Here is a 23,438-nt window from a genome sequence, read left to right as displayed (position 1 = left end):
GATCTCTTCATAAATCTGTCATAATTTCTTCTTCAAAAATCTTCTATGAACTCCTCCACCAATCTGCTATAAGTTACTTATAGATCTACCACAATATCTTCCATGAACTCCTCACATTACCTTCAAATCTGCCAATAATTTGTTCACAATTTAGTCACAAGAATAACACAAATCATTGACTATATGTTCTATCATCTTCTTCTATATATTCATCATTTGTGAGTTAATTTGTCTTGTATACTACTCTCTTTCAAATCTGCATATTCATAGATCTTCTTGATCTTCACACACACCCTACACACAGCACCCTTCTTGAATGTTTGCACATTCACACGTGCATTTCATACACTCTCATTTATTCACTGCATCCTTTTGTCACAAATCTGTATATGATCTTTTCGTAAAATAGCCTTCAATCTAGTGTATATACTTTATACATTCCATTCCACACCCATTTTCAAATCTACCATGTATATGCTCTAAGTTGTCCTCATAAATCTGCTCTAGAGTGTTCACAAAGTCTTTATAGATCTGCTCTAAATTACTTCATAACTCTGCCCATACAAAGCCTTTACAAATCTGTATGTATAATCTCATAGATATGCTGGTGTATATCTTATATATTTTTTTATTCTGCTCACAGCCATCTCTTATACAATGTTTTCTTTATATCTTCTCAAAGAGGTTGATTCATTTGGGGACATTTCCTTTCATAAACATAACTCTCCAATAATAACAAATCGCACCTTTTCAATTTATGATAATCACAGCCTTTTAAGGTTTGTTTATATTAGATACAAGTCACTGCTGTATATTGAATATATTAATCTTCAATATATTTTCGTTGCACCCTTCAATATCCTTAATCGCACCCTTCTAGTCAAGCTCCTGTCAATATCCTTAATCGGACCCTTCTAGTCAAGCTCTATTGTTCTTAAAGATGATCGCTGCCTTTTTGTTTACTACTAACAAATGTTTTTTCCTTTTTTATTATCTAACAAATCCCACTCTTTGGTTCGCTGACTTGTCTTTGTATAAACTTGACTTAATTTGACTTTCCTTCGTAAATAATTTGTGTTTGCCTTTGATTCCTTAATCGCACCTTTTCAAAACAGATTTCTTTTTAAACAAATAATACTTTCTTCGTACTTTTTGCCATGTCTTGTCCATATAAGACAAAGTAATTTTGTCTTTTTTTTAAAAATAAGACAAGTTTGTCTTTTAGTAAATTTCTTTGACTATCGCTGCTTTCTTTCTTTGTGAAAAAGACAAGGTAAATAAGATAAATTTGTCTTATCTGATTTTTGTCTCATGTGCTACACAGAAATTGTTTTTGTCTTATATAATATTTGTTTTTAATTGCTAATACAAATCACTGCTTGTCATAGTCTTCGTTTTGGGTGACTAATATGGGGATCAGTCCTCAAATGGATATTATTTAATTATTTTAAAGTCCTTTTAAACTTGTGTGTCAATAAATAAATTTAATTTATTTATTGCAATTCTTCAAACGTCCATCATCAACTCGCTAGTTGGCCCAGATTTTTTTTTCTTCAACAATAAATGGCCTTTGGCCTACAACGATTTCCTTCAACCTTAACTCAAAACTGCCATAATGAAATCTGCCTTCAACATTAATGACAATATTATGACATATAAGCTTTATCATTCTTGAGGATGATCAAAACTGCAGGTGATCTTAAAAAGCCTTTAACCATGCAATGCTTAATGTCTTGGATATGATCAATGTATCATCATATTTTAAATAGCGATACCCATAGTCACCTTATGCCATCTTCTCGACTTCAATGACAACTTGCACATTAATGAACACTTCAACAACACATAGTTGAACCACTCGCGACTCGGCTCGACTCGCCAAGCCACTGGGAAAAAAACTCGGCGAAAAACTTGGGAAAAACTCGGTGAAAAACTCGGCAACTTAAAAACACGCTTAAACTTAGTAAAAAATGCATTTTTTTTGCAAAATTTAATGAGAAGATGCATCCAATGAGTCAATAAATGATAAGACAAAAGAAACAATCTGATTCTAGACGTATTTAAATGCAAAGTGTCTACAAAATCGGATCCTCATGAGGAATGCTGATGGCTAGAAGTCTGGAAGCAAAATAGTAAATTACTAAATAGTTTTTGTAAAAACAAAAGTAAATACATCATTACAAATTACAATTACAACTAACTCTTCCCAGCTCTAGCAAAAACATGCGGAGACGTAGATCTAGAGGGTCTAGAGACTCTAGACTGTCTAGTCGTATAAGTCTGCTGTGGGACTGGGCGTGACTGTGCCTCCTCGCTCGGTATGGTTGATTGAGACTCATCCTCCATCCTGGATGAAGCTATGTCTCCACCTGCCTCTGGCACTGGCAATGAATCCTCATCCTCATCCTCCTCCTCCTCAATGTCATCCAGCCTGAAACCAAATCCACCCCCCTGCTCCATAGCTTGCCTCTCCAAATCAGTGATGTCAATGTTGGAAAACAATGGAGGCTGCTCTTGTGATGTCCAATCACTGTAAGGATCTATATCATCCAAGTCAATTGGACCACCTTCTAGTTCCTCTACCTTCTTTATGCACAATCTAAGATTATATTGCACGTAGACAAGGTCATTGAGCTGTTTCGGCGCTAACATGCTCCTCTTCTTCTTGTGGATTGCTTCAAACAAGCTCCAATTGCGCTCACAATTGGATGAACTGCAAGGTTGACATAAGACTCTGAGGGCAAAATTCTTGAGATGTGGGGTGTTTCCACCCCAATTTTGGCTCCAAGCATCTGCAAAATAAATAAAATGGAAAAGTTAGAAAGCAAAGAGAAAAGAGAAAACATAATTTATCAATCATTTTAGTCTTTAGATCCCAAAATCCAAATGGCAAATGTTATACCTGGGGTTTGAGTGGTTCTTCCACTCCTAGCCAGCTCTGAAGAGAATAGCTTACCCCTTCCTCCGTCATAATTTTGGAGCTCACTCACAATGAGGTCTCTCTCCTCAACATCAGGTACCATCCTCTCAATGCATGTACTGAGGCCCTCCATGACTTCTCCATTCGAATCTAAGTAAGAACCCCCAAACCTAAAACAAGGGTTGAGGAAGTACCCTGCTGCATGAATGGGTTGGTGGAGCTGATTGTTCCACCTCCTATCAACAATTTCCCAAATGGGATCAAATTTGAGCCTATCCCCCTTGTAGTAATTTTTGATAGACTCCTTAGCCCTATCCATGGCCTCATAAAGATATCCCATTGGGGTTTTATCCCCATCCACTGAGCGAAGAACTCGAACCAAGGGCTTTGACACCTACAATTGAAAAATACAAATTACAAAAAGATTAAAATTTAAATAATGAAGTTAAAAATTAGTAATGAGAGACTTGAATCAAGAATAACTAAAATTTAAAAATTAAAGTTTTAAAGTAACAACCTTCACAATCTCTGCAGCCCTTTGTGCAAATTGGCTGTCGAAGACTATGCATGCGACAACCTCTTCTTTTGGCTTCTTTGAATAAGGTGAGTTAAGCCATTCTCCACTCACAAACATTTGTTTCAAAGAAGTCAATGCAGCAAGAAGGCTTTGCAATGTGAAGAAAATCATTGCAAACCTTGTGACACCAGCTCTCACCAAATCTTTCCCTTGGGTGTGCTGTCTCATCAAATGTAGGACCCAGGGGTGATTGTAAATATATTTGGTGATCCTCCTTGCATCTTCCACAACTGGAGTCACCCACTCAAGTTTTCTCTATGTCCTCCAAAAGAAGGTCAAGGACATGTGCTGCACAAGGTGTCCAAAAAAGAGTGGGGTGCCTCTCTTGGAGGATTCTTCCTGGAAAAGAAGAATTTATTCTTAAAAAATATGCAACCAAGTAAACCAAAGCCACAACAAATGAAAATATTGCTAATGCCTAAAGGTGATAATTTAAAAGGATTCTACCTGCTGACACATATGCTACTGCATTATCTGTGATGATTTGCACCACATTCTCTACCCCCACCTCCATGACGACATGCTCCAACATTCCAGCCAATGTTTCTGCATTTTTCACCTTGTTGGAGGCATCAACAGATTTCAAGAATACTACATTCTCCTTGCAAGCAACCAAAAAATTGATGATGGTGCGGTTCTTGCCATTTGTCCACCCATCAGAAAGAATGGTGCAGCCATAATTTGCCCATTCAATTTTTTGATCCTCCATCACTTCTCTTGCCCTACCAACTGCCATTGTGAGCAACCTGTAATTGCAAAGTGAAATTAGGTCTTATTACACAATTTTGATTTAATAAATAAGAAATCTAAAAAACAATTAAAAATGAAATCAAGTGGACTATGTAGTAATTAACTAACCTCCCACTCAAATCCTTGCGAGAAGGGGCCTTGTACCCCTTTCCTGAAACTGTCATAGCAGTCACCAAATTCAGCCAATAAGCATTCTCCGCCACATTGAATGCAATGTTTTAAGTACCAAAAATCAGCTACTGCAATGTCAGTTTTTTCATGTACCTCCTTATTCCATCCAGTGGCCTCTAATGATGGTTGTGCTCCAGGTGTGTTCCTGGGCACAAAATAATCACCTATGGACCCTGCTCGTGGTGATGGAAGTGGAACAATGCCAGGTACTCTACTAGAGGAAGCAAAAGTAATGGGCGAGGTGATGGTGGGTTTGCGGATAAGTGGGCCACGTCGAGAGCCCACTATGCCCTCAAGTGCTTCTTGTTCCTCTTCAAGGTCAACAAAAACACCTTGGGATTCAGCTATGGTTGATGTCATGGCTAGCTTTGCCCTCTCCCTTTGCAATTTCTTCTCTTCCCCAGCTGCAAGTAGGGCATTCGTTTGTCTTTTTATTTCTTCATTAGTCCCAGGGCATGCTCTAGCATCATGCCTATTTATTCCTGCAAGGTGGTATTTGAGGCGGTTGATGCCTCCATGAAGTATTCTCTCACACTTTATGCATATAATTGACCCAGGATCGGGTCCCTCATAGGCATACCTCCATGCCCCATCTCTAGCACCTCTAGGACGGGTGCCTATATATCCAGATGGGCATGGATCTAGTGGCCATTGCTCCTTTGCTATGATTAATGCTTAGTTAACCTACACATACAAAGTGAAAAAAAAAATTAATATTTTAGTTAAACAATTTAGCAAACTATCTACATTAGTTTAAATAAATTTAGACATCATTCAAAGTTTTTTTTGAAAAAAAGTAGGGTTTGAAATTTTTTTTGAAAACCAGATTCTTCAAAAAAATTGTGAAAATTCAACAAAACTTGTGAAATCTAGTGTTAAATCTTGTGCAAATAACTTAGAAATGATTTAGACTACCTAGGAATCATTTCTAATCTATCTAAATGCAACAAAAAATAAACAAATTGATTTAAAAAAGCATAGAAAAAAATGCAAAAACTTATCTGGGAATCTGATTGTCCCTTCAAATCCCCTTCAAATCCACTTGGAATCACTCAAAAATCACTCCAAATCACCTTCCAACTCTCTACAAGTCCACTTCCCCCTTCTCAGCCCAAAACACAATCAAAAAACAAAAAATGCATTACTGTTTTGCCGTTTTCGGCTAAGAGACCCAGGCGGCCGAGTTTTTGCCAAAAACTCGCAAAAAATTCAGCGAGTTTTCTGGCGAGTAGAAGTGGCAACTACTCGCCAGGCTCAAAAACTCTGCGAGTTTTCGGCGAGTAGTCCATCTATGCAACAACATACTTTGACATTTTATCTTTGACATCAATGACGAGATATATCTCTTGAGTGCCCTTGACATCAATGACAATATTTCCAGCAATTTATTAATTGACACTTTAGTTGTCTCATAACACGGGATTAAGAAAGATGTCATAATCTTGTGCAATCCTATGTCCCAGCCTTGTCTTTATAAGCAAGGCATCTCATTTTATATTTCATATTCAATCTATCATTCTTGCATCCACAATCAAGCAAGCTATTCTTGCCATTTTCTCTCGTATGGAAGATATTTTAGTATTGTAGCTGATCTTGGGGTGTAGGGAGTTCATCATTAGCTCCTACACTTTTGACTCTATCTTCAGTTTCAATCTGTTTGCAATTTCATGTTTTCAATTTTGCAGCTGAAATGTGTAAAATATTGCTACTTAAGTGTGTGCCAAAGTTTCCACCTCAAATATTTAATACCTAGGTTGCTTAACTCATGAACACTTCACGCATAGCTCCTCCAAAAACCTTACCCTTCTATCATAAAAAACTTTACACCTGCAATTTTCACGCTTTATATAGATCAGTTTTCAACTGAGATCAACAAAATCTGTATTTCTTTTCCCAATAAACAACAGAAATTATGCACCTTTCCAAACTTTGTACTTCAAACATTTGCAGAACCCATATCTTAATGTTCGCATTTGCTAAGAATTTGTGGTAGTAGGCTAGTAGCTATTGCTGGTCTCTCACAAATATTGGGAGGATGGTGGAATGTCCAGAATTTTTTTTGGTGATTAAATTATCGGATCCTTTGAGTACAAATTTCTTGCTTCAACCTTTCCTTGGCTAATCCTAATTGAAGAGTCTAATTGGAATTCTGGAATCTTGAAAGATGACAATCATTTTTCATTCCTTGGAGTTCTATACCTCTAGATATTTGTGCTTATAAGGAATGCTGTAATTCATACAGAGAGAAAAAAGGCAATAAGCAATGTTTAAGGGAACGTAAATGTTGTTGAGTCCTGTATATCAAGCAGTTCATTTTTCAGATTTTTGGATCTTTATATTTTGGTTGTTTAATCTCTGTTTATTTCTTGTACATTACCTAAGTTGGTCTTATAGATATAATGCTCATATTGAGTGTGGTGTGAGAAAATCTTTTACCATCGAAATTAGCATCAGACATTTGATATGGAATTAACATCATCTGATTTGTTGTACGGCCTAAAGTAATACATTGGCTTTTTTGGTTGAGTCATGAAAGCCAATTTTTAAAAGACTCTAGTATTTAAATTTTTCTTTTATTTTTCTTACCTTTTCAGAGATTAATGCTTGATGTCTCCACAATAAAAGGATTTATCTTTCTATAGAATTTGATATTTGGCTAGTTTTTGATTGCATGGCATTTTTTCTGTATGCAGTTCCTAGGGGGCTTAGCACCATGTTGTTTATAGCTAGAATATACATTCAGCTTGGAATTCTTACAGTTTGTTTTGTAGAAGTTGTAGTTGTTAAGCTATATGTGATCTGACAAATAAAAGAATTTTTTTGGCATGCGCTCAGGAATTGCAATATCCTTGTTGATTATTGTATGGCATCGATTTTTAAGGATTGAAGGACTCTCTGTTTCTACAATGCTCAGGTCTTTCTTATTTTCAGTTATATTTGAGTTATTAAGCTATATCATTTATATATGTGGCAATATAATAATTCAATGAAAGATGTATAAGATTTTTCAATTGATCAGAATACATCTGATTGCTTAGTATGCTATGAAATTGCAAACCAGCAAATTAGTATGGAATGTTCTAGTATGTGTGTGCATGTGCATGTGCGCATGCGTGTGTGGGCATGCATGCATGCATTATACCATAACGGGCACATCTGTCTAAAATGTTAATAAATTAATATTAATTTATTTTATGAAGTAACATATACAACTAAATAGTAAATAGGAACATAATATTGATCTATACATATGGATAAGATTCTTCAATTGATGAGAATACATCTGATTGGTTAGCATGTTATGAAATTGCAAAGCGGAAAATTAGTATGGAATGTTCTAGTATGTGTGTGCGTGCCCGTGTGCGTGTGAATGTGCATGTGCGCGCATGTGTGTGGGCGTGCATGCATGCATTATATCATAATGAGCATATCTGTGTAAAATGTTAATATATTAATATTAATTTATTTTATGAACTAACATATACAACTAAATAGTAAATATGTGCATAATATTGATCTATACATAAAACCAAAATATAATAATTTTAGTAAACTACAAATAAAGCAGAACACATATGAGAATGTATATAGAGCTAAAATCATAAATTGGCATGGTAATATGTAGAGAAAGTAAACATCTGAAGGATATTGAAATAAATAAAAAATTAAATCATTCATATTACCTATACAAATATATCACTTAGGAATATATTCAGCGATTGGAATCATGAGTTGTGTTGTTGATTAATACCTTGTTGGTGAATGCTGGGTTGATTGTTTCTCTAATTACTTCATGTTCACTGTTGCTGCGAGTGGATAAAAACACACAAAATGCATAATATGCTGGTCGTTTGTTGTTTGGGGATGGTTGCAAAGAGTTTTGCCAATCAAAAAGTAAAAAAATTGACTTTAAATTTTTTCCTGATGTTGGAATCGGTTTGGAATCACTTCTCCACCCTAGAATCACTTAAATATGCCTTGCCATGATACCACACAGTTCTAATTGATCAAATTCAAACCCACTTGATTCCATAGACATTTCAGATTTGTACTGGATTCCTGTACAATTCATACTTGAAAACACTTTATTTTGCAGCTGGTTCGGTAACAAAGTATATAAAAGATTGAATACATTGCATGCCAATAACAATTGTGCTAAAAAGCATCCATGTAATCTTTTGAATAGGTAAATGTGGAAGTACACAGTGAAAATAGATGGAAGAAAGGGAAAAGGGATACTAAATGCTTAATACATGAACTATCAAGTAAATGGAACTTGTATATTAATTTTATTATAACGTTGAAAATAGGAATATAACTAATAGTCACACTTCAATACTATTGTGGCTTTTGAGACAGCCAATCAGCTATTCATAGGTTTAAATAACCTTTAACTAAGTATAAGCAGCAACAATGCTATTGGTATGATAAATGCCTCAAAAAGTGAACTTATACTTTAAGCTGACTTATGAACATTCAACCCCACTAAGAAATGTTCTCACTCTCTTTTACCTTAGAAGCAAATATCCTTCTGGGGATATTTTGGCAAGTCAGAAAATAAAGATTTTTAAAAATTTTTGGTATAATATTTGGTTCCATGTAATGTCTCCATTTTTATGCCTTGTTTTGCGAGTGTTGGCCAGTTTTCAGGGTTTTCTGTAGGTTTCTAGATGCGCTGGAGGGTTCCAATGTTCTTCGTGAGCTCAATTCTCAGTTTTTCGTGGGTTTTGACAGTAGTTGCTATTTATAGTAAGTGATTGCATGGCACTGATTTTTCTGGGTTTGTTCTATTTGGTCCTTAGAGAACACTACTATTTATAATAAGGGCTTGCATGGCACCAATCTTTCCTTGGTTTTCCTGGGTTTGTTCTCTTTGATCCTCGAAGAACATTGCTATTTATAGTAAGTTCCTGCATGACACTAATCTTTTTGGGTTCATTTGGGTTTGTTCTATTTGGTTTCTGGAGAACATTGCTTTTATAATATGTGCTCGTGTCGGTATCAATTATCATCTTTCAGCTTTAGTTGGTTCTGACATGTTTGAATCTCAATTGCCAGTGTCTTGGCGAGTTCTCATAAGGTGATTGTATTTATTTTGTTTTTTCACTTGAGTGTTTTAAAAGTGACTTTAATATTTAACTTAAGTGTGAAATATTTCAAAAAGTGTGTCACCAAGTTGCATGCCTAGGCTAAGGGGGACATAAGTTGTTTTAAAAGGTTATATGGGGGCTTTTTTCGAGGGATATAATATTCAAATATTTGAAATGCCCTAAATTTTCCTTCCAAGCTCTAAATATTGGGGTTTGGGCTCTCATTTTGGCATTCTGAGTTTGCACACATATAGAGATGCCGTCGAAAAAACTTTGGAGTTCTTCTTGGGATTGTTGATGACAAAAATCCTCTGCAATTGGTCTGGTTTCTGTGGTGAAAGACCCACACTAGCTGGTTATTGGTTTCAATCAGGGAATACATTGGTTTGCTTGAGTTTTTGGGGATGTGGGTTTGGTGAAAATGAAGATTTTTGATTGGGTCTTCAGAGTTTTGACGTGATTTGATGATTTATGGAGTGCTCTATGAATTTAGTAAAACTTGGTTGAATACCCAGGTCTGGCTGTATCCTTCCAGCCACAAGGTTTCTCACATTTTGGTTGTTCCTTCAACGATATTGACTTTTTGCTTTTGGGTATCGATTCTTTGCTCATTCTACAGTTGGGTGGCCAAGGTTGATAGGTTACTTGCAAGTTTTGAGCTGCATTTGAATTTTCTAGAAGAAATTGCCCAAGTACAAGGCCATACAGCAGCTGGAGTGGCATGTGGTAAAAATTCTGAGTTTAAATCTTCCCTTTGAGGTCTGAAAATTCTTCTAAAAAGAGCTTGAAAGGGTTTCTAAGGTGGTTAGGGTGTTTCGAGTTGAATTCGGTGGTGATTCTAGCTAGCCGTCCAAGCACCAAAGGGTAGAAATCAGCTGCATCTGTAAACAATGAATTGATTCTGAGCAATATTCAATCAAACTAGGTGATTTCCTTGCTGCCAAACATTTCTGAGCATTTTTGGGTGACCTGTTCACATGGTTGGAGGTGAATTTGGTGCTATAGTAGTCTCTTAGAGGACTGATTTCAGTCACTAGAAGCCATGTCACATCACTGTTGTTGACCATCCTAAATCTGCCCTCTATATCAGGCCTGTGATAACTGGTTTGGCTGCAAATATGAGATATTTAACTGATGTAATGACTCAAATCAATTAGTATTTATGTTTGTCACTGTTATTCCAGTTCAGGTGATGTTAAAACTTAATGTTGTTTCCAAGAGATGTACTGTGCTATGAATGAATGAATAAATCAGATCAGTTCATTTGCAAACATTTTCTTTTGTATCGGCAAAGCATTTGTGTCAAAAAATGACTTAAATAGAAAAAATGTATAAAAAAATTCAGGTGTAACCAATACATTCTATAATGTACGTTCAGCAATGGTTGATAGTTTGCATAGTAGAGAGTATTATGCAAGAACTTGAGGGCAATGCCACAGAGTTAAACTCCTATCATAGAGAATCCTCACACCAATAGGTGAAGGTGCTTGCCGCCTCCCTTTAATCCACTAACTGCACCCAGACAAGGGGTTATTGCTGACTTCAACTATTCAAGAAGAACTCCATGCCAACCTTCTTTGCTTCTCATTCCATTGTTCCAACCTACCAATCTAACCCAACAAGTCTCTATGCCTAGATTTAGCATCAACAAAGGAGGTTAGGCCTAGCGTAGAGATCACAAGTTACCAACACGTCCTGCAATCTTTGAATTTGACCCCCAAAACAAGCACGAAGCCATTCAATTTAAACCAGCTTAAACTTTCATAAAAAGTCATATTTTAGAAACTCAGGCATCCATAATGAATAGCTCCAACTCTCAATAAATCACGTCAATACGAAGGTGCCCAAAATATTTCACTTAGCAGTTCAAATCAGTGATAATCTTGCATGGCGTCCTAGCTCTTATATGCAAACTTCAAACCAAATGCCAACTCTGAAATTTGTCTTAATAGAAACTTCACCATCTTCACAAGAGGTTCATTAATGGCATTCAAAACTGAAAATATTACCAAATACCCAAAATCTGAAATTAATTCAAACAATAACTTATCTTGAAATCTTCAACACCTATGCGGACCTTGCTAGGATCTGCCTTTAAATTTGCAACAGTGAATGAGGGTTTTTTGTCATGTTCCCGTGTAGACAGCGGGAAATGATTAGAAACATTAAACAATACATGTACATAAATATATATATTTTCAATACATAAATTATTTTTACCGCTTAAAATACGTTTTATCTTAACTAGTGGGAGTGATGAAAGGACGTGTCCATTCCCAAGCCACCTCCAGAATAGACGTCATGTTTCAAGGGGAATCGCGTGGTTTCAAAGAGGTATAAACCTGCACCCCAAGGAAACACGGGAGAGGAGGTGACAAGGAGAGAACGGCAAGGAGAAGCGTCCAACAGGTAACTTCGTTACTCAGCAATGATATTTATTTCAGGTTTCATAATTTATGATGCCTAGACAACCATGAGGACTGCCCAGGGAACGCATCGGTCAGCAGACGATGTGAAGGGGCTAGTCGCTGGTTCTTCCTAGCGATGAAGAACCAACGCCTAGTAAGCATCCCTCCCCATCGCCAGCAGGCTGCTACGTCCCCAGGCCAATCCACTTAAATGTCGAAATGTGCCCATGTGTTTATCGCCAATGAAGTAGGTCTTTGTGCAAGTTGCATTAAATCTGCTTTCATTCCTCATAAAACAGTAATGAATATAATTTAACTAGTGGCCCAGATTAATTGCTAAATCGGTTCCATGCCTAAAAATGTCTTGCCAAATGAACTAAGCACATCTATAATTTACAAGAGTAAAATGAACTTAATCTTCACGCCAGATAGGTATCCTGCAATATCAGGTTTAGTATGCTGCATTAAAATACACTTTAGTGACAGACAGAAGAATAAAAATAATTCATTCATTCCCAGACACAACTAATAAGTAAAGAAAAGGAATACTAATTAATGATAGTCATGTTTCTGCAACTAGGCACAAATATAATGAATTAATCCCTACAAATTTATATATAATGGATAAATGTTAACCAAGTAATATAGTCATGAATCTATGTTTTCTGTAGGCATTTATTATCTTCCTGTTATCCTCTGTTTGTTAGTACATTCAAGATAACGAGTGCAAGCCAGGGGTATGTTGGGCCCATCCTCAAGTGGCCCTATTAGCCCTAAGAGACGGGATGGGTCTGGATGGGTAGCCCAATCAACCTGGAAAGTCCTCAAAATCTAGAATGGGTTGTGTATGTATTTTGTGCTGCAATAATTATGCCACTGATCTAATGTTATTGCTGACATATAAAATGAAATATCTAAATTTTGCAGGAAACCGTAAATCCTTTTGTGGCCCTAAATCCAACCTTTGGTGGACAGATTAGGCCCTAATTATCAGGAAGGCGAGACAGGTACAACAAAGGTTCATTACATTTTTGTCACCACACAAAACGTTCAACAGTCTGTTGATCCTTGTATGGAACCGCTCCGATGAAGACAAAGGGTTTTCGTCCTCAGCTTCAAGAAATCTTTGGGGTTTTTGTCGCGCTGGTTAGAGTTTTGGCCATAGGCACAAATCTCTAAATCTCTACGAAGAAATTAACAAGCTTTTGAATCTTTTGTATATTTGAAATGAGACCCCCAACCTTCCTATATAACCAACTCGAGAGATTTCCAAAAAATATATTATAAAATCACTTTATAAATTAAATAAGCCTTATTACTCAAAAAAGTGATTCGTTTCTTTATTTAATATTTTGGGCACTATAGTCACTTTAATAAGTGCCCAACATTTAAAGCTTTTAATTCTCATTCCAACAAGATATTATACTAAGGTACCTTTTTAATTATTTTGATAAAATTAAGAAACCTGAGTAAATAATTAAATTGATAGCTCAATATTACTTCTGAGTTACGAAATGTATCAATAAACATCAGGATCGAAATCTGACTCATTAAAGTGATATCGATGATGCATAATGAGAATTGGTTATGACCAAGTGACTTGCTATAAATAGATGCTCTCTCCAAGGATCTTGGAGAACACACCAAAAGCCGAAAATAACTTTAGAAAGTGTCATACGAGTCCCCTAGACCATTTGAGCTCATTGATAATATGAAATAACCCTTCTGACAAGGTTGAAACTCACTAAGACGGTCAGAGCTAACTACAATGCAAGAGAACCCAAACATGGGGACATTACATTAGGACTATTCCATCAATCCTTCCAATTGAAAACATTGTTCATGGATATGGAAATTTGTAGGGCTCCTTCCCATAGTACACTAAGTTTTCTCAAGCCCATGATTGTATACGAATATTGGATCCAATCCATCCCATGTTGTAGCTGTGGATGAGATAAGAGTCTTCTCCAATCCAACAATACTTGGTTTGGTAGGTGATTGACGACGTTATTTGATTCCCTATACATGTGTGTAAGAGAAAAGTCCTCCATTTGAGCTAGTTGTGATCAAATTACCTCAATCCATCCCTGTAGGTTCCAATTCTTGATTCCTCTTGATTTGACTACATTTATATAGACTTGCAAATCTCCCTCAATGTCTATGTTTTTGATTCCTTTAGAAACACAAAGGTTGAAGGCCGTTGCGATTTCCGTCATCTCCACTTCAGTGTTGGTGCCATTTTTTACGTTTTTTGAAAGTGCCTAGATTAGTTTCCCATTGTGATCTCTTCTTGTGCACCCCACGCTAGAAGCACTGAGATTCCCCTTTGATGCCCCATCGAAATTTAGTCTTAGCCTCCTGTTGGGAGGGTTGGTCCAATAGGTATTTTTCCTTTTTATCTGTGGATTTTTTGTAGTAGATGTTTAGTTATGTGGAATCTTGAGGCCATTTGACCTCTTCATTATTTGATCGTCCCACATTGTGAAAGTGTGTTTTCTTCTTGTCAATGTTCTGAATTTAGTGTTTCAATGATGCTGTTCTCAATTGTTTTTATTACTTGCTAAATGCTTCTTTCTTCATCACCAAAAACTCGTCTGTTTCTTTTCAAAACTACCAAAAAGAGTGAGGGGCAAGTCAACCATAAATCAGTCCAAAGGGTGTCATAATTTTTACCAACTTTGGAAGAGAAGATAGATATTATTAGGGGTGCACCACACCAATTTGACCTTTTAGAAAGCTAGTCCCAACATTGCGATGCAAAATCGCAATTTAGTGAAAAATAATCTGTAGTTTCTTCACTCTTTTTGCATATTGGACACCAAATTGGGTCAGCAAATCCCACCACATGTAGTCGATCACCAGTTATAATTCTTTTATGTAATGCTGTTCATGCAAAGGTACCAACTTTGGGGAGCATTGCCTTATTCCAACATAGGTCAACTAGCCAATGCACATTGTTTTGATTCATTATCTGAATTTGATATCCCAGTTTTATTGTGTAATTGACTGATTTTGCACCGCACCAAATAATCTTGTTTGGCGTTAAGTTCATTACTAGTGGTTTAGCTCCTCATTTGGTTTGGGTCGTAGGTTCCTTGCATTTTGATGTAATTTGCAACTTTCAATTCTCTCCATTCATCCATAAACTGTATGCATTCATGGAAGGATTCAATTTCCACCAAAGATTGATATCCGTTCTAGGAACCAACTCAAAACGTAGCTGATTTTCCATCATTTATGTGCCATGTTCGGTGGTCTACTATCATCGGTCGACATTCCCGAATGAACTTCCAAATGTGTGATCCCGTAGGTGGGGTTGCAAGTATCCAAATATTTGCTTCGTAAAACTTTACTCCAAAGGGCATCAGGCCATGTATTTGTCTGCTAGACTAGCTCAATGCCTAGGGCATAGTTCTGCGCATCCAAGTCTTTAATGCCTGTCCCACCATTTAGCTTATCCGCTCTCATTATGTCCTAGTTGAGTGGGAGTCTTTCTGTTTCATTTGAACCATCCCATAGAAATTTTTTCATCATTCTGTCTAGACTTTGTTGAACCTTCTTTGTAAAGCATACAACATCATGTATATCAAAATTACAGGTAGGACTGCTTTGACCATTGTGATCCTTCGAGGAAGGGTAATCCATCTGCCCTTCAAATTTTGGTATTTGTTTTGGCAGACATCTACTGTATTTCTCTAAAGGTTCGTTCTGACCAGACCTTTAAAGAGTGGTGCTCTGAGGTACTTGCTCAAATTTCCGCAATACTAAACCAAAGAGGTACACAATTCTTTGTTGTGTAGAAGAAAAAAATGGTGGATTTCTAAATATTTATGAGTTGTCCTGATATAGCTGAATAAGTGTCTATTGTGTTTTTGATTCCCTTAGCTTCATTCATATTTGCTTCACCATATAAGACAGTGTCATCGGCGAACTGTTGTGAGTTAAACGGTCCATGTTCCTTGTGACACATTCCGTGCCAAAGACCAGCCTTCTGTTTACTAAATGCTTCATACATTATGACAAATAGGAAAGTAGAAAGTGGGTCACTTTGCCTTATTCTCTAGAGCTTCCAAAAAAACTGCACAGGGCTCTGTTGATTAGAACTAAGCAACGCACCATTGAGATGCATCCAAAGATCCGTGCAAGCCATTGATTACAAAACTGAAGGATTCTAGTATGTTCATTAGAAACCGCCAACCAACCTGGTCATATGCCTTACTAATCTCAAGTTTGAGGATCATGGATCTTTGCCTTGCAATTTCTGTTGAGTGGATTGCCTCATTTGCTATGATATTGTCTTCCATAATGTCTCTCCAAAGAGTAAAGCTGCTCTGTTCCTGAGAAATGATATGGGGAACATTAGCTTCAATCTGTTGGCCATTGCCTTGGATATTATCTTGTATAGTTTAATGCATAAAGAAATTGGTCTGAAATAGGAGGTTTAGAGTGGTCAACGTGTTATTTATGTTCTTTATAAATTTCCTCTTCCTCCCATAATCCCCCACCTGCTCTCATCTCCTATAAAGTGCCAACATTTTTGGAAAAAACGATCAGGAAATCCATCTGGGCCGGGAGATTTGTCTGAATGTAGCTCAAATGCGGCCTTGTTAACTTCTTCCGTGGTGAACAATACCATTAACATCTCATTTTCTTCTTGTGTTATTAAGGAATTACGTTGGTGAGGTTCCCTATCCCTATTGTGTCTGCTGCATCTTCTTGTGCTAAGAGTTGTTGGAAATAGTTAATCGCTTCATTCTGTATTTCTTGGTTGGTTCCCTACCTTTCTCCTATTGAGGATCTGATTTCTGCTATTCTGTTCTGCACTCTCCTTGTTTTCGCCTTGTTATGAGAAAACTTTGTGTTTATATCCCCCTTAGCCACCCATACTTCCCTCGATTTGCTCTTCCAGTAAATCTGCTCTCATGACAAGACTTCTGCATGTTCAGCAAGCAGCCTTTTTTCTTCCAAATACTTTGCATTATGCATGCAATGCATTGCCACTTTTTGATTCAAGGCTGCTAGTTCTATTTCTATTTTTTCTTTTTCTTTGAATATGTTTTTGAATGATCTTTTATTCCATTCTTTCAATCTCCCTTTGATGAAATTTAGAAATTTTCTAAATTTTTTTTTAATGTTTTTCTAGCAATAGTTAAATAAATAATTTGTAAGGGGATTCACTAATTTTCATGAATAAAATATTCATTCTAAAGTGCTGTAAAAAATCAATAAATATGTTCTATTCAAGTAACTTGTACCCAGTTCTCATAACATGTTGAAAAATTAAATAAATAACCCAGATATGCTGGCTGCTAATTGTAGTAATGGAGGGACAACAAAAAAACTCAAACACAATTCTATTTTATGATCCGCCAGGTCAGCTCAAATATGCAGTCACTTTTTGGGTCTTCTTTCCGTCCAGCCCCCTTGGACTTTGAATTTCCTATGAATTGGAAATTGCACTCAAGAAGCAGCGATGAGGTGTATTGAGGGCCCATAAGATAGTGGAAGCTTATCATAAAACACAATTCAAATTTTTACTAACCACACCTCCTTTTTAAGCCGTGACTACTCCTTTTTGTTTTGTTGCTGCTTGTGTTTTTTTTCCACAAACCTTCTTTTGACCTGTGTAGACCCAAGGTAGTGGCAGGTTGAAATAAAACAATCAAATTTTCCCATGAGCTTGCCACATCTTCCTCCAAGCTTGAATTTCATTGGACATTTTGGAGCATTCTCTGACATTTTTGAATCGGATCAATGGGCGTTAGGAAGGGAAATGCAAAATTAGTTGACGTCTATGCCCCTTTCTAGATGTATGACGTCTTGATTTAAACTCGTTTAGAATTCCCTCATAGCAACTAGTGGCATTATGCTCACGATTTCCTCTGATATTTCAGCATAAACAAATTGCCATGTGCCTTGCTAGCAAGTCTAAAAGGTCAATACTTAGCCAATACCCTTATTTTGAATGGTATGCCAGGTCCATGCTATTTGACCAGCAGATAAATATGATTTGTGATTTATTTTGGCTGCAAAAAATAAATAAATGAATTTTTTTATAGGAAATCCTGGAATATTCAACGGACTTGTGACCCTAAAGAAAACAAACTTCTTTGCTTATAGTACAACGGTGAATTTTGGGCGAAATCACTCATTCAGCCAAGCGAGTTTCTATTGATGAGACTGTATTCCAGCGGGGATTTTGTCCTCTAGAAAATTGATAATTTGCCCCAGCTCTGCAAATGAATGTTTCTAGAAAATTGATAAAGAGAGAACGAATTCCGTTTCCGATATTTTCTTTTTTATGTTTTTTCCAGCCAACCCTTAACTAAAAATTCCCTTTTTTCCTCCAAGCTTCATAAATTGTGTTTTTAAATAATTAAATATAAGTTGTCTTTTAATTTTGCATTTGTTGATAACTGAAATATCTAACTATTTAATATTTTAATTATTTTCCACACAGCCATCAAAGTTATGAAAAATATAAAAACATGCCAAATGTGATTTTTGACCTTGCCACCAACACCAAAAGTGCATATGACAAATGTCTATTTGAAACTTGGTATTCTCTGCAGATGACAAATCTCTCCAAGAAGTATTGAACGCTCCCAGATTGTTGGATCTGCACGTGGGAAGTACTGTTGTACTAATCTTGGCTCCAAGAACTCTCTGCAATTGATAGAGTACCTTCTTATAAAGTTGGTACTCTCCAATAAAGTTGGAGTTTGAAGACATTACAATTGGGATCCTAAGAGTATCTAGAGAAATCACTTTGATTCGTAGGAACTTGAATGTGCTATAAGTGGAAGCAAATCATAATGACAATTGCAGTACAGATATCATAACAAAGATATCTGTACTCTGCTACTCAATAACAATTAAATGACGGCCCTTTATGAACAAATTATTATGCTGTGCTACTTAGAAAATAAAATGCTGCAACAGAACACAATATATGAGCTGGGAAGCCCCAATATGGGGTGAAAAACCCACTTGATAGAGTAAACTGCTTTTCTACTTGACTATTTTACTCATAAAATATAACTATCTTCCCTTGGTTGGAGAAGGTACAAGACACTATTGTTCTATCTGGCTTGCTGTAATGAACGATACTAAAAAGAATTGTTCTCCCTTGCTTGCAGAAGGTACAATGAATGATTGTTCTCTCTGGCTTGCTGTATGGAGAAGGAAGAACACATGATTATGCTCTATTCTATGCGTAAACTTAACCTCACATTTCATATATATGGATTTCCAAACCCTTAGGAAATGGAGACTTGTGTGACCTTTTATCACCCTTTTAGAAACCAAAGACATATGGCACATTCTTTCTGCTCCCTTGTGTCACTTTTCATCTCCCCTTGATGGAGAAGACAAAATACCATGTTCCTCTCCTCTTTGAAAGTGACAAAATAGATGATTGGATCACTGAATCACCATAGTTCATTCCCTTCACATTATGGTTTCTTTATTGGTTCCTTTCTTTGCGTTCAATTTTTTCATCGTTCTCATCATATCTTGTTGTAGGGCCTGAACCGTTTTGGATTCTTTGTTGCTAGTACCTTTGGTGTTCTCGTCATCCTTAGTCTTCCTTTTCCGCCTAGAGGATGTTTTGTTTTCCCTCTTGATGTCCATTGCCCGATTGTAAGCATTAGCATACGAGGATAGAGGCACTACTGTCGTCTTTGTTTGTAGCAAGGGGATAGTCCCTCGATGAACCACCTCTTCTTCAACCCGTTGGTTGGTTTGTTCTCCATCTTACTTATCAACTCCTTGAGCCTACGATTGTATGCCCGTACATTCTCATGCTTCCCTTGTTGGGTATTGTAGATTTTAGCAACAATTTCATTGTCGTCCCTCAAGAGTTTAAATTCCTCCTGGAATGCCTTCTTTAGGCTATCCCACGATTTTGTGTGTTTCTCCACTAGTTCTGAGAACCAATTGTTGGCCATTCCTTGTAACGTTGCAAGAAACACCCTCAACCAGTAGCCTTTATCTAATTGACCGCTTGCCAACCAAATGGTTTCGCATGTCTTACAATGCCGCATAGGTCCTCTAACCCATCCCTCGTGAACGTCGACAATTTCTGTCGATTGACTTTTGGACTTGTCGGAGGAGTCACCATCTTTCTTGCCTACTTACTCCCTTGTGTGTCGGACCTGGGTGGACTTTTTTCGACTACTACGTTCCGGTGCTTTCCTGGCACTCCCGGCCACACGCGTGTCCTCTACATGTCCATCTCTAGCCCCCTCCAACACTCTAGGTACTTCCAGGCTTTGACTCATTCCTATGCTCCCTTCGTATGAGGGTTGGCAGTTCAAATCCTCCAATTCTTGGTTCTCCTGAGATGGATACATGACAAAATATGTCTGCGAGATCAAGATTTCCTTCTTCGTACTCCTCGTCCGACATTGGGTGTACGGATAGATGGTCTAATTGTCCGATTGGATTTTCCTCAAATGTTTCTCGTAATCTTCTTCTTCGTTCACTTCTTTCGACAAACCTTAAAGATTGCTTGATTGCTTGGTCTTGACCACCCTATGGCCTCTTCTCACCTTTATTGGGGTCTAAGGGCATGAATCACTCAAGGTTGACCCGATTTGTTTTTAAGGCAATGATGCCAAATATCTTCTTCCGAAGGGAACATGCTTTATAATAGAGAGTAAACAGAATACAAAAACAAAAATATACCAGAAATGATACCCAATTAGCAGCATTCAACACAACACATGGTAGAAAGATTTATTCATTATTATCAAGTATAATGTGTACGATCATATTTCCTTCCTGATACAAGAATGGGAGTATATGTAGTGCTTGATGTTTGGTTAAGCTCGCCAACCATCGGCAACTGCCACGACCTCTCAGGAACAATTAATTACACTGCCAAGTATACTAACAAAACGTAAACAAAACATTATTTTATTATTAAGGCTATTTTGCCGACTACAAAAACATCTTTGTTGTGGTTGATAATAATATCTTCTTTTAGCTAGTTTCAAGTGAGTTCAAACTAGGCTAGTATTACTTCAGAATATTAGATTTGTGGGAAGCATAGGATCTATAGAACTCACTCTATTGAAGGAAAATAAGAACATTTTTATATCTCCCATCTATTATGAGATCTGATCTGATGATACCACTTGTTCAAATAATCAAGAGGTTTGCTTTCCTCATTGCTCATTTACGACAATCAATGTGTAGCACTCAATGCAAGAGATATTCCTTCATAGGAAGAAGCCAATGCAAGTGTGTCTATGTCTAGTTTTAGCTACACAAAGGATAATCAAATCATCGTTGAAGCTTGTTACAAACTGTATAGGACCTTCTTGCAGCCATATGAGACAGGCTATTTCAAGGTTCCGGTGACAAAATAAATAGTCTTTTAAATGTTCATAAAGGACTGACATGGGTTAATATGATTCAATGATCCAAACGGGGTTGTGGAAGTTAGTAAAAACTAAAATCAGCTATGTTATCTACTAATCTTAAACCAGTTATGAAACTTAAAGCATTCTTTTAACTCTTAAAGTAATGAATTTCAATTAAGAACTAGTATAAGTGCAAAGTGATCAAGAAGGGTTTCAAATGGATCTATGGTGATGCAGAAAATTTGGAGACAAACACAACTGAACTAGGTTCTTGAGAAAACGTAGAGAAATGGGATACAATTTTTCAGTAACAAAGTGCCAGTTGCAACAGGCTAGCAATTTCACATTTGTCATGGCAGATGCACTTATCTAATGATGGTTTTTCCCTAATATAAGTGGAAATCTTACCGAGGAGAAATGAATAGGCAAATTAACAGTTGCAGATAGTCTCTTCTAATTCTTTGGCTTTTCAGCTTCTTGATTTAAGCTTAAGTTGTTGGAAATATATAAACATAGCCTTGGGAGAAATTGTTGAACAAGTTCCTTTTATTCCTTTTAGCATTTCATCTTGGTTGAATGTAGTAGAAGAATGTGAATCATTCTTTTTATTATTTCATCTTGGTTGAATGCAGTAGAATAGTGTGAATATGAGCAAGTTGCATGACAATTGTATTTCTTAGGATGATATTATAATGGTGATTGCTGTTGTTGATGGACTCATAAAGGTAGCATGCTTCTAATTTGCAGTAAAGATAATGGCAAGTGAAGGCACATGCTGTACACTTTTGGAAATTTTCGCACAGTGGCTCCTTAAGTGCAATCTCTTGTGTTAAGCTATGCTTTGTGATATTTTTAGTTTCTGTTTTGTTTAAGCTGAGGCATATAATTATTTGTATTTATTCCAGCATTTAACTCATTTCAAGTACAGACATCAAACAAAAAGATAAATCATAAGTCAATTGATTGGGAAATTAAAAATGCTGAAAATTTGAAATAGAGAATTTTTTTAAAAACATCATTTAAAACAAATGTGATGCAAAATAAATTGCATAGATGTATAAAGTGAAATAAAATAAGAGTGTATGTCATGGAATATGTATAAAGCTCATTAATTTTGACGTTGCTGATTTCAGTGCATGATACAGTAAATTTCTGTGATTTATCTGTATAGAATCAACAGAATCTATTATATAGGTTTCTTATACTATATGTAAGCAAAATATGCTAGTGGTTTGACACCAAATTATTCCTTATACATAGAAATAATTATGCCTAGTTAAATTCAAGCAATTGATGCATTTTATATATTTTGGCTGATATATGTCTACTTGTATTTTGTAGGATTGTAATATTTGCAGAAATTATTTGGGCCGGAGGTGCAGTTGCTTTGTACATTTGTGAGTTTGGAAACCTGAGACTATATTTTGATTTGTTTTTTTGACAGACGATTTTTCTAAGTCAAGCATAAAATCAGATAGTTTGGAATAAGATTTATTGTTCACTGAAAGTAGAGGAATGATGAACATGTGACTGGAATGTTTGTTGATACATCGGACTATATTTTGAATATCATGACATTGTGAATGTTGCATTGGTTAATATTATCAGGTAGATATCTTTAGTGTTAGTGTGACAATTATTTGCTACTGCCACTAGCAACTTGACTTGTACTTGCCTGCACGTTTTATTTTCTTAACAACCTTCTTCAACTACTTGTCTTCTTTTCTACAATGTGCAATGGCTGTCTCTTTTGTGAGGAAATTCTGATGTGGGTTCCGGTTTGGCAATGCTATATGTGGTGGCAGACAAATAACAGATTATTATTGCATTGTGGAGGCTCTTTGCATTGTGGTTTTCAGTGTGAGTACCACTCAATATGCGCAATGCGTGATGGGTGATAAAAGGTGAAATAGAACTGCATATAATGTCATAGTTGTCACTATGTGTGGTGAGATGCTATGATATTATTGGGTCACATGTTGATCACCCCTACAAATGCAATGTTCCGATTGCTTGAAGTGGACGTCTCTTGGTGGCACCAAGTGTAAACACAAGAGCATAAATTTGATGGGTCACTTCGTTAGTTTTAAAATTATGGAGTAAGGTGCCAAAGGAAATTTGAGGTGACACACCACTCTTGCACAACTAGAGAAG

At 36.5% G+C, this 23,438-nt stretch overlaps 1 protein-coding gene across 1 annotated transcript in view; it reads left to right on the top strand.

Annotated features, from left to right (window-relative positions):
• LOC131052340 (protein FIP1) overlaps positions 1 to 23,438 on the top strand; it is a 327,777-nt gene that overhangs the window by 90,593 nt on the left and 213,746 nt on the right. The window contains exons 6-7 of the mRNA XM_057986981.2: positions 7,254 to 7,332; positions 22,626 to 22,681. Of these exons, the coding sequence (XP_057842964.1) occupies positions 7,254 to 7,332; positions 22,626 to 22,681 (135 nt within the window). The remainder of the gene's footprint in view (positions 1 to 7,253; positions 7,333 to 22,625; positions 22,682 to 23,438) is intronic.

This window comes from Cryptomeria japonica, chromosome 2 (assembly GCF_030272615.1).
Source record: "Cryptomeria japonica chromosome 2, Sugi_1.0, whole genome shotgun sequence".
NCBI classification, from domain to species: domain Eukaryota; kingdom Viridiplantae; phylum Streptophyta; class Pinopsida; order Cupressales; family Cupressaceae; genus Cryptomeria; species Cryptomeria japonica.
Note: the sequence above shows the minus strand (reverse complement) of the source record. Positions and strands in the feature narration are given on the sequence as shown.